Source organism: Mytilus trossulus, chromosome 3 (assembly GCF_036588685.1).
Source record: "Mytilus trossulus isolate FHL-02 chromosome 3, PNRI_Mtr1.1.1.hap1, whole genome shotgun sequence".
Classification (NCBI taxonomy): Eukaryota; Metazoa; Mollusca; class Bivalvia; order Mytilida; family Mytilidae; genus Mytilus; species Mytilus trossulus.
This window is the reverse complement of record NC_086375.1, coordinates 82,390,951-82,407,472: the sequence shown is the minus strand read 5'-3', so window position 1 is coordinate 82,407,472 and position 16,522 is coordinate 82,390,951. Positions and strand designations below refer to the sequence as shown.

Here is a 16,522-nt window from a genome sequence, read left to right as displayed (position 1 = left end):
CATATGTCGTCAAAATATCTAAACGAATAAATGAATTGTGTAGGAAAACATTATCGAAAATTCATTTGATACACATATGATGGTAAATTAATATATAAAAACACACACGCAAATCCATTATTAAATGCCGAATTTATGGTCATTTTATCAGTATCTGTATACCTCTCTATATATCAAACAGTTTGAACGTTGAATATCTGTTCACTTTAAAATTAAGTGTAAAGCACATTTGGATAAATCATTAAAGAAATATTTTTGATTTTCCTCAGAAAGTCATTAGTGGAGCTCCAAGCAATTGTAAGATAATCTTTGTTGTTTTACTTTCTGGTATAGGTCACATCTACAGGTTCGGAAAATCCAGGGAATAACATCATTGAAAATGAACAGACAATTTATTGCAGATTGGTAATATATATCACCTTTTTCAAAGCACTTTGGTCAAGAATGCCTTAACTTGTTCCTTTAAATAATATATTACGATCTTAAATACTAGTGTTTCTATGTATATAAAATATAATCTTTTCTGTTTGCCATTTATTTAAACCTTGTTGAAAACTGTAAAAGAATGTCACCGCACGTGATATAACTACTATTTATGTATTTGTAATGCGGCGATCACACATTGCCGATTATGATTCCCGTTTGAGACCAGACAGCGATAAGACAAGATACTCAAGTAAGTGAAGTAGTCGGATTACTATCTTAAATTAACTAGAATGTCCTATAATTGTCTGAACGCAGTCGTATAAGTTCGTAACAGAATCCTAAGCATCGTGAATGTCCCGGAAAGTTTTTCCAAACACCCCGACAGTAAGGTGCGTCTAAAAACATTTGGGGAAAACTCAGCCGATACTATTAAGTTTGATTACAATCGTGAGTTTGTCCTGACTCTGCTTTAACGGATCAAAATCCCAACAATGTTTTGTGTTTACTGTACGGTGTTCTATGGAACGGGAATGATCCGGGAAAAAGTGTCATTGCTGTTTTTCCATGAAGATCTTGTCGAATGCGAATGTGTCCGAAACAGTTTCGTTGCTAATGTGGGGTTCACACATTGCCGATTATTGCTCCCGTTTGAGATCAGACAGCAATACGACACGAAAAGTGAAAAAGTCGGATTAGTATCATCAATTATCTGGAATGTCCTATCATTGTCTGAACACAGTCGTTTTAGTTCGTAACAGATTCTTACGGGTCGGGAAGGGTCCGAATAGTTCGGCAAAGCACCCCGACAGTTAGGTGCGTCCCGTAACATTCGGACAACTCAGCCGATTTTGTCTAGTCGGATTACAATCGTGGCTATGTCATGACAGATTCTGCTGTATCGGATCGAATTCCGAACAATGTCTTGTGTATTCTGGACGGTGTCTTGTGGAACGGGAATGATCTGGAGTAATTTTTCATAGTTGTTTTTCTGCCGATTGAGTCCAGATTGCATCCAGATCTTGTCGATTGCGAACCGTTTTTTGCCGAAACCGTTCCGAAACAGTCCCGTTATTAATACGAAATTAATCAATGATACCCACGTCAGAGTCCCGATAATTACAGAAAACAATACGACTGAGACCAGACAAAGCCGTTTGCAATGCGATAGAGCGGACCGTGATAGGATTACGTTCCGACAGTACCTGATCATCCCGAATATGCCGACAGTTTTCTAACGGATATCTTCCGTCAGCGTCAGTTCACTGTCTGGTCACTGTCTGATCTCTGTCGGATTACGTTCGGTAGAGTCGGGACGAAGTCGTGACATACTCGGTCGAATTTTACCTGGCGAAAATACAAATCGGGTTAGAAGCGGCTTCAGAAGAGTATTATCGGTACTAATTCGCTTAGAAACGGTTGAATATCGTCGCTTCCTGAACACTATCTGATTGTTGTCGTGATCAAATTATTTTTTTTTACAAATTTTTATTTAAGTTTGAATTTCCATCCACGATTCACAGGATCTTGATCAGACTTTTAATAAATTTGAATGGGGAATGGTCCTGTCGAGGACGGTAGTAAAAATTGTGAATGTGTGACCCCAGCTTAATGCAAAAGCCGTTTGCAATGCGGTAAAGCAGACCGTGATATGATTACGTTCCGAAAGTATTTTATCAACCGGAATATGTTGACAGTTTTCTAATGCGGCGTTCACACTGTGCCGATTAAGGCCCCCGTTTCAGATCAGACAGCGCGAAGACACGAAAAGTTTCAAAGTCGGAATTCTATCTTAATTGATCTGGAATGTCCTAACATTACCCTAAAGAAATCGTATACATTCGTAACAGATTCCTTGTGGAACGGGAAAGATATTGATAAATTTGTCATTGTCTGCCGATTGATTCAAGATTTCTTACAGATCTTGTCGAATGCGAAACCGTCTGAAGTACTCCTCCGTGTGCGGAATTTTCTCGCTTCATTGAAAACCTGTTGGTGATCTTCTGCTGATGTTTTTTCTACGGTCGGGTTGTTGTCTCTTTGACACAATCCCCATTTCCATTCACAATTTTTTTAGCCGAAACCGTTATGGTGCAGTCCCGTTATTAATACGACATTCGGCAATGATTACCACGCAAGAGTCCCGAAAATTATAGAACACAATTCGACTGAGTCCAGACAAAGCCGTTTGTAATATGGTACAGTGGACCTAGATAGAGTTACGTTCCGACAGTATCTACTCACCCCGAATATGCCAACAGTTTTCAAACGGATATCTTCCGTTAGAGTCGGTTCACTGTCTTGTTATTGTCTGATCTCAGTCGAATTACATTTGGAAGAATCGGGACGCTGTCGGATAGATTAAGTCGTTATTAACCATGCAAAAAATACAAAATCAGTTTAGAATCGGATAGAGAACAGGGTAACCGGGACAGATTCACTTCCTGAACACCATCTTATTGTTGTCGTGATTACACATTTTTCTTAAAGTTTGAATTTCAATCCACGATTCACAGGATGTTGATCAGACTTTTGACAAATTTTGATTGGGAATGGTCCTATTAAGGGCCGCCGTAAAAAAAAAAAAAGGGAACGTGTGACCCCAGCATAACGGATACCTTCCGTCATTGACGGTTTACTGTCTGATCTCCGTCGGATTACATTTTGTAGAATCTGGACGCTCTCGGGGCAGATTCGGACCTTAATTGCCATGCGAAAAATACAAATCGGATTATGATTCAATTGAGAACTGGATTTGCTTGGAAACGGTTGAATATCGACGCTTCTTGGACAATATTTGATTGTGGTCGTGTTTAAATATATTCGTTAGCATATTGTTTTTAATTTCCATCCACGACTAACAGGATTTTGATCAGACTTTTGACAAATTCTAATCGAAGATGGCACTAAAAATCGTAAATGTGTGACCCCACCTCTAGGTTTATATCGTTATAAAATGCATTGACAATACAGCTTGACCATATTAACAAAGCATGTTGTGGTCAATGCATTTCATCACTATCGTTTGAAACAAATCATTAATACTTTTTGTTAAAAGATTACTGTATTGTATTCAGTTGTACCTTCTCCGTTTCCTATGTCTATTTCATGATAGAGTCAAATCAACATCCCTGTTTAAAATTCCAGGTCTGGAGTATACAATTTTAAACTTTGTACCTTTTGTTGCCTATTTTTTGTGTCTTTCTCTGTCCTTTATATTCTCCCATTTATTTGTATTGCAATCCTGTCATGTAATGTTGTCATTTTAATGTAATAATTTACATTGCTATTAAAGCGAGAGGTTTTGCATGCTTCAAAATCAGGTTGAACCTACCATTTTTGTCTTAAAATGCCCTGTACCAATTCAGGAAAATGATCATTGTTATATTATAGTTAGTGTCTGTGTGAGTTACATTTTAATGTTGTGTTTCTGTTGTGTCGTAGATTCCTTATATTTTATGCATTTCCCTCAGTTTTAGTTTGTAACCCGGATTTGTGTTTTTTCTATCAATTTATGAATTTCGAATAGCGGTTTACTACTTATCAATAGTTATTACTTGCATATTTGTTTTATATCTATTTGAGACGTCTTTTATATTACACTAAAAAAAAAACTCAAAATATTCTGAAGTTAAATTGTTATTACTTGTATTCACAATACAATTTTTCATGATTTGATCGAAATATTCGAATGCAGTTATGTATTCTATGACTTTGTCTCGATATTCAAAATTTTTGGTCGTGACACAGAATTTAGGTTAATTTGTAAATGTTTAGGTCAACAAATAGATTGTCTCAGTAGTTTTGTTTCATTTTAGAAAAGATCTTTAAAAACATGGACCACCCTTGGTATAACCGGATTGTGTATAATTGGTGTAGCGATATGGATATTCCAGAACAACTATTATTCGGGTATGTATACCAATTGAAGATCTCTGGGAAACTCAATGCAAAATCAATACACACTTGGGAAAAAACCAAAACAGCATTTCAACACTCACATGAGATAAATATGTGTTTCGGCTATGAACAGCAACTTACATATGTTTAAGCCCTAAATAACAAAACTTTATCACGCAGAATTATAAAATTAGTTTGTGAAATTGTTATCATAGGTTTCAATGTGTATGTTGTCTCTTCATTTGTGACAGCCCAGGCATGTAATTGTCATTATTTTCAAGCATTGCTCTTATATTTCAAAATAATTGAGATGAAGAATTTATTCAGACTTAATATTAGTTTTATCTCAGCATCGACAGTTCGTTAATTGACTGGAATTGATTGGAAAGTTTTAATTTTACGTCTTCTATAGTCACGGTCTCTTCTGTTAATCTTAAATAAGTATATTTTTAAAATTCAAAATGTTTCTCTTATAAACATTGGTTTAGCCATTTCCAGTGTATCACATGGTCGTATGATTTTAAATTTTCCTTTTTCCAACTTGAGTTGTCAGTCTAAGGAAAGATTCTGATTCTGCTCAAATTAAAATAGAATACTTCGTCGTTATCCCACAAGCTAAATAGTGCTTTACAATCAGACCAAATATGTCTGAAAGCTGATAACCATAAAAACTTTTCTGTGGCTTTATAAGCTTTTTCTGATATTTGTGCTTTTTAATACCAGTAACCAGGATGTGTAGATGGAAGTCACGTACTAGACAAACATTTTTAAGGAGGTAAAAATGTTCTAGGAGATTATTTCATTCATTGCTTGGTTTGTAAAGGCTTTCGGTGGTCACGTCTTTATTAATGTTTTCTGAATATATCAAATAAATATGTAGGATTCGCATCTATGACAGGTTGCAGATCAATAGCATAGTCTCAATATGTGGTAAATATTACGTCATGTCATTCCAAATCTATGACAGATTATTACTGACTTAATCTATGGCTGATTTCCTAATTTTCAAATGGCATGGTATGAATGCGACACACAAAAGAGCCGACATTTATATAAAAGTCAGTATTACAAAACCGTATTAGGAGTACGACACTTGGAGCATATTTCGCACCATCTGAATTGGACGAAATCGTGTTGACGATCATGATATTTTCTGTGTGAAGAAGTGATATTCACTGAAACAACTATTGAAAGTGAGATGAAATCTTTAGGATGGTAAAGATTTCGTATTCTGTACTCTGTACATCGTAAATGATACTTTCCGAAAATGGCAGTCCAGTAATAAACCAAAATACAGATTGAATAAAAGAAGTAAACAATTTACATGTTAACATAAAACAAATTGTGGTGTTTATAAATCTGTTATAACTGATAACAATTAAAGTCAAAGTGGTATCAACTTATTTCCTCCTGTCAGCTTAGTTTGCCAGCCGTTGATTATTTTTAAATATACAATTGAATATGATTTCTTTTCTGGCTTCTGAAAGTTTACTCGTCCACTGACAATTACGCAATTACCTAATCTGTAATAGGTTTCGAGAAAACAAATAAATTGCAATAGATTTCGCTTTTTTTACGTCATATTTTCATATATTTGAAATCTCCTGTAGATTTGGAACCCACCATAGAGTTAAACGTATATATATATATTTCCTCCTAAAAGTGTTGTGTGATATTTTTGCTGCTTGATACTTAATACCTTGTACATTTATTATCATTATACTGGCGTTCTGTAAAAATATTGTTTAATGCGTTCTGCTAAATTGATGTTTTGATGTTTATTGAGAAAATATACTCATGCAAAAATGTTATTTATGTTATAGATCTTTGAATTCAATGAATCTGTTATTCGCTTTTAAGGTTTGGATAATGCGAATGATCCTGCTTCTGCTATTAAATATACACCCATTCCTGGTAAGTGATTTCATTTTATATAACATATATTTTTTGTACTTAACCACATACAATGTATGAGTTATTTATCAAATATTGTTACATCCAAGTAAACAAAAATATGATGAATTCGTTTTAGAACTTTTAAATTAAAATAACATGAATCGGACGCATTTGTGATGGACGATAGACCATGGTATATCATTATAATAAATACTTCAGTATAAAATATTTCATTAGATTGTTTTCATTTTTAAGTTCAAAGAAACATGAATAGATAGTTGGATTTGTATTCACAACCAACATTAGCTACATCAAAACCATTTTCATATGAACAATTGAGAAGGAGAAGGATTGATAAAACCTTATTCGTTTTGCTGTTTAAATTTTAAAAACAATATATTATCTACTAATTGGCAATAATCAAAGATTTAAACTTTACATAACTTAGATTAGATTAATAAGTTTAGAAATTTGCTTCAGATATTTGAATATACTTTTAATTTAATGCAAAACTGCGAAAACTGTCAAAATTTTACCTTTTGTAGTGTTATAATCAATTTTCATATATCATAAAATGCTGTACATAAAAATATGTATGGCAACAAAGAATACTTCTATGTTAATGCGTGTAAAATATATAGATGGTATTGAGTTCTACATGTAGAAATTGTATAGCATTCTAGTTTACCCAAGTGCCCATTTTCCCTTTAAGTCTTAATTTCATATTTCCAATGGTTGTATTACTTTTGACGTTATTCTGTATGTATCCATCCCATCGTCGAGATTTTTACTTTGTAACTTTGGGCATTACTGGTGGGGTCAGTTCTGAAGTCATTTTAGACACAAAGTATATTTTCAAATTCGCTATTATTTTGAGTACCTCTTGTATTTATATTTACGTTTTCCGGCTTCAATCGAAAGAAACTAAAAGAGGATTTTCACATGCACTTGTTTGAGTAAGAAAATGAAAAGAAAAACCAAAAAGGAAACCGTGAAATGCTAACTTAATCAGAATTAAAAATTTGTATCATAAAAGATGTACATTTGCACAAGGTTTATCATGAATGAAAAACATAAACTTAAAAAACATAATTTACCGAGAAAGTGTAAGCTATATGTAGTTTTCGTTATAAACGACAACACAATATTCATTGCAATTTATTTTTTTGCATATTTAATAGATGGATAATTGTATGATTGTTTGCATATTTTGTCATTTGTATTGTATTTCTTTGTGGTATGTTCATATAAAAAAGACGATGTGGTATGCTTGCCAATGTGACAACTCTCCACAAGAGACCAAACTGTAACCGAATTCGAAATGCTGGTTAATTTTAAACCTTGTACGTGTGCTGTGTTTCCTCCCAATATGTGTCAATATAACGGAAATATGAACAAATTTCATTATAAAAAGAAAGGTTTACATAACTTTTTAACCAGGTTAAATCCACCGATTTCTTTGGGAAATGCCTGTAGCAAGTCAGGAATATGGCTTGGAAAATATTCTACCTGTACCTTTTACTATTCATTTGTATTCGCATGCAATGATGTGCACATTCAAAATTATAAGCCAATTTATTGGCCTATAGTTATTTTTTTGTGTGTTTGTGACATGACTTTTATGTATGGGGTTCGTGTTGCTTATTCTTTAGTTTTCTATGTTGTGTCATGTGTACTATTATTTGTCTGTTTGTCGTTTTTATTTTTATCCATGGCGTTGTCAGTTTATTTACGATTTATGAGTTTGACTGTCCCTTTGGTATCTTTTGTCCCTCTTTTATACATTGACATATGTTTATGGTAGTCGGTACGTGGTTGTATCATCTAAAGAATATGTTGAACCTTCGATTTAACGCTTTTAAATATTTTAATTATGTTATTATCCACCAGAAATTCATACATATTCTTGTTTGCCATGGCAAGACATATCACTACACAAACACAAAGCTCTGTGGATTGATCCTGGTGTCTTTTTTACGCTTATCTTCTGGCTTAGTTTTATGTTGTTGTCTTTTCAGGTCAGTGCGACAATAAGATGTCTACTGCAAAGATTGGAGAACCAATATGTATTTCTTATACAAGTCCACAGAGGGCTACTAGTAGTCCGTCAAGTATACAAGTCCAGCATATGACATCACAATATTTCAATGCACTCGAAGTGTTTAAAATCAATGTGTCATCTAATAACTTTGTTCAACAAAATGGAGATTGGAAAGTCTACTACAACTTTTCTGACCAACAATTTAGCTTGTTTAAGGAAAAGGCTAAATGTGACAATATGGGAAATTACACCATCACAATAAAATATGATGATGGAAATACTACATTCCACGAATTTGAAATACATCTAAAAGGTACGTGCACATTGATACTTAAAATAATAAAACAAAATCATGACAATATGTATAGACCATGAAAAAGGGTACTTGCCAAATTTAAAATGGAAACAAGTAATTTGTCAAAGAGACAACAAGCCGAACAAAGAGCAAAAACAGCTGAAAGCACAAATTGGTTTTCAACAAAGCGGTAAAACTATCATCCTTGAGGCAGGCTTCAGATAGCCTCTTAAAAGTGTATACTAGTTACGAAAAAAATAGATCAGGTTACACTTACCTATGAAACATATAAACAATCATAAGTAAATAAGCATGCAAGACTAACGAAGATCAGAGGTTCATGGCTTGGGACAGTGATATGTTTATTTGTTTAACACAAAAACTGTGATAAAGCTTTAATCGCAGCCAATGTTTTGTTTAAACACGAATTATGCTTTCGAATATAAAATACTCAAATAAAGATACAATAAGAATAGTCAAACAAAAGAGGAATAATACTGTAGGAGTTCTTGAAAAAATGCAGGTACTGTTGGTGATGGTTAATTCAGTGAACTATTTTAAAGCAGACACATTCTGTAATTCATTCTTTCATAAGTGCATATGATTCCTTTTGTTAGATTACCTTACCAAGCTCGGTATTGCCCAACTAAGTCTCATTTTTATTTGTTATTGTTATCAGCTGTTATTGACTTTACCATGACAAAACTATACGTAAGGGCATTTTAAAGTTGTTTTCATCAATTCCTCAATTCCTCAGAAATACTTTTACGAAAGCTCTATTTATTCGGAGTATTGTTAAAAAATATGCAATAGAATTATTAGTATTTTAATTTGTTTGTTAACGCTATCTTTTATGATCAGGTATTAATTTGATTATTTTTTAATCGTAGATCCAAAGTTACAACAACGTGTTACTCGCATTAATGACAGTATTTATGTTCATTGTGAAATGACGAACACTTGTAAGGCGAGATATTTAGACTTGATTGTCAACAGTGGGGAATCGTCCCGTTTGATACCTGCTAAGAATGAATGTAGTAATAACGATAAGAAAAATAGCTCAACAATCACAGCTGATGCGATAATTCCTGTGTCATGGTTCACAGGAAATCAAACCATCTCATGTGTTCCACTCATGACAGATCATAAACTTGCTGCTAACCTTACATCTACAATAAATATACCTGTCTGTGAAGGAGACGGTATGTATTGTTTTAATGTTTTATTTTTTTCATTTTTAACATCTTTTAATTCTGTATTCGACCTCTTAGAAAGTGACTGTCTCATAACGGAGACATACAAACGTATATACAATACTTTAAATGAGTTCGCACAGGTAATGTTTTTTTTTTCTTTATGACTTATTCGTGTATACAAGGTTTAGCTGAAAAAATATCAGAATGCATGAATTCAGATTAAATTCATTGTATGGTGTCTCGAAATAAATCTGATTTGAAGTTTAATTAGTTTGGAATAAAATGATTTATCTCTGGGATACTTTATTTTACATTCGTTTGTAATCATGTTTTTTTAACAGTTGACGTATAATGTTAGAAAATAATTTTGTTCATCTATCTAAAATGACATTTATGAGAGACAAAGCTCATCGCATGTTCCTCTTTTTCAGGTTGTGTGCCTAATTGCAAGGATGATCCACAAGGTGCAGCATACTTTCAAGACAAAGATATATGTAACATATTTTACCAGTGTTCAAATGGAGACATGATTTTACAGAACTGCTCAAACGAAACATCTTGGTCACATAGCGAGTGCACCTGTGTTCATTTTAATTATGACATTTGTAATAAGAAAACATTCAGATTTTTTCAACCCGCTATGTCTTTTGCAAAATGCACAAAAATGACATGAGTTTTGCATTGATTCATATTTGTCTTTAACAATCAAGAGTCATCTTATTTTATTACGGTTATTCAACCAAAGGTACTGATTGTACTTAGATCAAATATTATCAGCATAAGTGTCCTGCTTTCGGTGTCACATTCCAAGTCAACACAACAGAGGGAATCGCATTAACAATAAATGAGCTAGATTTGATTGGTCGACAGTGTGAGAGTCTCTTGCAGAAAAGCATAGATTACCTAACTTTGATTTCTATCATGTTGCTGCTATATTTAGGATTCGATCAATATAGATATACCCTCAACTTCCTCTGGTTGCTTACTCATATTACAAAGATAGGGATAAAAACGCACATCTGCATCCCAGTTTCATATCAATGTTGTTTTCACATTTAGTTCATTTATAACCGGATTTTCTTTGAAGAAATCTTTTCTCACTTATAAAGTGCATCCGAATTTCATCTGGTAGAATGAATGTCGTTTGTAAAAAACATAATGAGGAGCGCTTGTTCTCCATATACCCGAATAATAAGGTTTAATTTGTCAATCAACCATCTTTTACTGCCATTTTAGAATCAGTTTCAAAGATAAATGATGTTTGTGAATTTATTACTCTATACAAAAAAATAGTATAATAAGGCATTTAGTCACAAAAAATGTCATTGTAAATCTGTCATGTGTTATGGATATTTATAATTTTGTGCCGTTTTGTCAATAATTTATTATTGAATGTTAATTGTTTCAAAATATTTCAAATGTTTTGATTGTTAACCAATTAAATCTCATCTAATCAATTGTTTCAATTTGTAAGCCATCTAGATTATAACACTCAGTTCTTAGATAAATGAAGATGTGATGTGAGTGCCAATGAGACAACTCTCCATCCAAATAACCATTTAAAAAAAAAGTAAACCATTATAGGTCAATGTACGGCCTTCAACACGGAGCCTTGGCTCACACCAAACAACAAGTTATAAAGGGCCCCAAAATCACTAGTGTAAAACCATTCAAACGGGAAGACTTACGGTCTATTCTATATAATAAAAAAAAGAGAAACGAGATACACGTATATTTTACATAAACAAACGACAACTACTGTACATCAGATTCCTGACTTAGGACAGGTGCAAACATTTGCAGCGGGATTAAACGTTTTAATGAATCCAAACCTTCTCCCTTTTTTCTGAAACAATAGCATAGCATTACAACATAGAAAAAACACACGATAAAATATCAATTGGCAGACTTAACTCAATCAAAAAACGTTAATTAATATACTGAGAAATGTTTATGATAATATTTTGATATGAGCGTCACTGATGAGTCTTAGGTAGACGAAACGCGCGTCAATTATAATCCAGAAACAAGACAGGTTTACCTAGCAATCAAGCCAGGTGTAATACATCATTTTCTGTATTAGAAAATACTTGTTCCAAGTCAGGAATATGACAGCTGCTGTTAACCATTTATTTGATGTGTTTGAGCTTTTAATTTTGACATTTGATTTGGAACTTTTCGTTTTACATTTACCAGGGAGTTCGGTATCTTTGCTCTTGTCCTGTCAATTAAGTATTTGTTGTATTCTAATTTTCTATTGAGAACAGCTGATGGGAAAACAAAACAGAAAATATATAAAACTTGTAAACATAAATCATATGTATCTTACGAAAATATGGCAAATGTGTGTTAGTGGTCTAAGTTATATTATCTTAATCAGTTCAATAACAAATCCCTTAATCGTTTATCGAAAACCCTCTCATAGGTGTGAATGTAGTGTTTCTCAGAAGATGCCATCAATCTTGCCTTACTTAGGCATACATATTAACAAACACTCAAACTCTGGCGAATTAACTCCAAAACCCGCTTGCAAAGAATGTAATAAAAACACAGTTCTATTAATTTAAGATTTATACGATACAGATAAAGGATTGACATAGAAATTTTATCAGATGCGTTAAATTTACTCAATGATATGTTAGAAAATGACCAACCAACAACATTTAAAATTATTGGTTGGTCTAGACTAGATGATGCTGTAAACATAGAAAATATTATATACAAATGTCAATAATTGATCAATAATACTAACAAAAGATCCTATATACGAAAAAGACATTTTGAAAACCAATAGCCTATTGACAACAGTTTAGCCAATGGCGGTACCGTCTCATTGAGTTGATATAAAATGTTTTTCTCGGTATTTTTCTTTTTTGTAAGTGAAATTTATAACGTTGTAATTGTGTTTTCTTACTAATCATTCCACCAAATAAGACCAAGTGTAAATTGTATATTGATATGGGTATTTAGTTGACAAAATATTTGCAATCGCTCAGTAAATAAGTCGATTTGGTTCTATATCTTTTTTATTGGTTAATACGAAGATCAATTTGAAAACTACGTTATAAACAAAATAAAAAGAAGGTAAAAACCAATTAATCTAAGACTGTTGGTGGTCTTTCCATACAGATCAATTTTAATATATTACGATATATATGAAAAATCAGTTTGAAATATCATATCCAGCGTCAAATGATAGCTTATCTTACACTGATTCCAAAAATATATGTTTCTATACATTTTTCTTTTAAAAAAGGGAGATAAATTGTTACTTTCGGTTTGAAATATGTCACTTCAAGTTAGAAATATATCTCTCCCGATTTTATTTGATAGTTTACTTGATACTGATTCTAAAACATTATTGTTCAATATACTTTTATATTAAATAAGTACAAAAAAATAGCTACTTACGGTTTACACAAGATCACTTCCAGATATTTTTTCCATGGTTAAGTTCTTGCAACGTAGTGCAAAAACTCCCATGGCTTTATCATTTATACATATGAGGTAAAAGCAAAGGTCAGAATCTAAAACGTCAATTTTACCTATGACCTAGAATTTAATTTTAAGTTCATAAATCAAAGCCTTCAAAACAAAAAGACCATAGGTCTTAATTATATATGGTTAATGAGTTATATCACTCTATGCCTACATTTTAATTATATTTAATTAGATTTTAATATAAGAGGGGAAAAAACGCCAAGAACCTCCAATCAAAGATTCTAGGTCTCTATCACTTATGCTTTACAAGATAGAAATGCATATCACTTATATCACTGGCATAAGGCGAGTTAACTCTCAAATGGAGTGTTCATATCGCTTCAAATCATAGGACGGATATAACAAGCAATTTAATAAAATAAATGTGTCGTTTTCTTTTGTGGTTACGGAGGAAATGCAGTCAAAAGGAAAACAGTGTTCGGACTCTTACTCTTAATCTTACAAAGAAACTTGTTCGGCTAAGAATGGTTGAAAATAAAAAAGTGCATAAATTGTATAAAACTATATAAACTAAGTATTTTTCTTCATTATCTTGCATTTGACTAGACTTTAATTAGCTCATTTTGTGTCATCAGAATCGACTGTACTAAACTGAAGTCAAAAAAAGTTCAAGATCAATTTTAGTCGTAATATTTTGGTAAAAAAGCCCAGATCACCTTAAAACTGATATTTGTTCTGCATTTATAGAATGGTTTTGCTTCAACTGTGCCTGGTCTATAATCAAATTGTGTTAAATTACTTTGAGGTTAACTTCTAAATTTCAATATGGTTGGGAAATATTGAGTTGGAATTGTCAATTGTCAACCAAATTAACTAGAAAAAAAGTCAAACTACCAAATGTCGATTTGAACCCTCAAAAATGCCAGCAAGTTTTTTTTTTTAAATATTAGATTAAAATTTAGATATTTAAAAGGTTTCATGGTAGTGAATAACACTATAAAGTAGACTACTGACTACTCATTAAAAGTATATTAAATGATAATTTTACGGTTGGTTATATAGAACTTTTTCATTAAATAACTTTTCATTTTTTCAACGCATTTTTTGTGATATTCTAACTTCTTTTTCTATCTAGGTCCAAGGAGTTATAAGAATATTTCAGTCACGAACATACATTTTGACAACATATTCTTTGTATTGAAATTTAAGATTGATATAAATAAGATACTGGAAGGGTACTGTTTTATTGTGATATTGAGAAGTTTCAATAAAGGGCTGTAACTGAACCAATTCGAAAAATCATTAATTAAATACATTAATGCTGCAGTGGTCTTTCTAAAATATACCGTCTATCATAAAATGTATTTATCGAAGTTATCTTTCACTGTAATGATATTTATTTTTCAAAACTATCGAGCCCAAACATTGTTTCTCGGGTAGTTTATGTACAGTGATAATTGAAAAAGCCCTTATATAAATAAAAAGAAAAAGAAATAAATACCTCCTAGATATTTTCTAAACGAAATACTCGGAATCAAATGACAAAATAAAAAGGCAAAATAAAAATCTCAAACACATCCAATAATTATCAAAGGTACATTGAACCAGGCTTATAATTTAATAAGCAAGACTCGCGTTTCGTCTACATAAGACTCATCAGTGACCCTCAGATCGTTATAAAGCCAAACAAGTACAAAATTGAAGAACATTGATGACCCACGATTCCAAAAAAATTGTGCCAAATACAGCTACGGTTACATTGCCGTGAATAACTAAATCCGTAGTATTTCGAAAAGATTCGCAATTTAAATACTTGTTAGACTTTAACTTTATAACTGTCAAGTATGTAAAACGATCAATTGAAATACGCTAAACAATTTTTTGAGAACACAATAGGACAATTGTATCCGTTGACTTTACTGGAACCGAATCTTTTAATTGTTTTGAATACGCCAGATATTTATATTTCGATGGTTGTGATTGGTTTAAAATGTTCATTAATTGTTTCACTACACTTCCTGATCCAAGTGATACGTCATCATATTCTTTAGAAAACGTTTTTTGCATTACGAAGCATAATAATACACATTACAACAATATTTCAAGGTCATTTAAACTTCAGAAATTGGTTTAAAGTTTTGTATTGTTCTGAACTGCTGAACAATTTTCCTTGGGTTGGTTCAATTACACTTAGATCTTTTCACATCAATTGCTTCACGTAACTACGTAGATCAAAAAGCCTCACACAAATTACTGTTATTTAATGTATATCAATCAATATTTATATGTACATGTATTTATAATGTCAACGAACTTAGTTAATTCATATAGACTGTAAAATTAGTACAAATAATTTCGCTCGTTTGGTTTTGATGAGTTGCTTTTTATTGAAACTTGTAAAAACGTAATAGCATTTCTTTTGTATTTAATTGATCTTTTTTGTATTTCAAGTAGCAAGGCATTTTTTTTTAATATAAGAAATCAAAGTCAACAAAAAAAGAAAATAATAGTAACTTATATCAGAACCTCAACATTTAAATGTGCCTATATCATATTGAGACATAAAAGTGTTGATGAGCTTACATCAATATTCAACAATGCCTGTATCTGAATATTCCAGGATTCTTTTATGTACATAAACACCTAATAATGCAGTGAATGTGTTAAAAGTTGAAAATAACAGAATTCCCTATGTCCAAGAACTCCCTTGGAGTTGATTAGGGATTGTCCTTGTGAAAAGTGTTGTAACTTCGTAAATGACACATTTCCATTTATTCCGATAGGGAGTATACACTGAGGTGCTACGATAATGGAGGAATCTACCACTTATCCCAATGATTGCTACAATTCTTATACATATAAATATTCAAAATCTTAACATATAGCAGATTTTACAGACGCTAACATATAATCGAAGAATACCTAAATACACCTACATCGTGTAGTAAAACATTGGTTTGATTATTTTGTGTGCTTTACGCCACTTTTAGTTTTCTTGGCTATATCGTGTCACTTTTTTCAGGAAGCCGGATAAGTCGGAGAGAAATAACTGATCTTTCGCAAAGTCAAACAAACAATAGCCCTTCGTTTGTCCTATATCACCATTGGTGTTTAGATGTATAGCACTCTGAATATTTGGTACAATATTACCTGACTAGGCTTTCCTGTTTTCTGACGTAGGTCAGTGGTTCTCTCCTGATACTTTCGCTTCCTACGCCGATAAAACTGGACGCCATACTATAGCCAACAGTGTTGAAATTGGAATAAAACACAAATGATCTATCAATCACACAGCTGATGTAGCATATGAAGTCTACACTCGGGCTCATG

At 32.4% G+C, this 16,522-nt stretch overlaps 1 protein-coding gene across 1 annotated transcript in view; it reads left to right on the top strand.

The window, feature by feature from the left end:
• The window catches only part of LOC134712627 (uncharacterized), a 28,179-nt gene extending 17,065 nt beyond the window's left edge, over window positions 1–11,114 (top strand). The window contains exons 6-11 of the mRNA XM_063574360.1: window positions 334–405; window positions 4,242–4,335; window positions 6,184–6,237; window positions 8,238–8,573; window positions 9,446–9,757; window positions 10,183–11,114. Of these exons, the coding sequence (XP_063430430.1) occupies window positions 334–405; window positions 4,242–4,335; window positions 6,184–6,237; window positions 8,238–8,573; window positions 9,446–9,757; window positions 10,183–10,424 (1,110 nt within the window). The 3' untranslated portion in view covers window positions 10,425–11,114. The remainder of the gene's footprint in view (window positions 1–333; window positions 406–4,241; window positions 4,336–6,183; window positions 6,238–8,237; window positions 8,574–9,445; window positions 9,758–10,182) is intronic.
• Window positions 11,115–16,522: the final 5,408 nt, after the last annotated feature.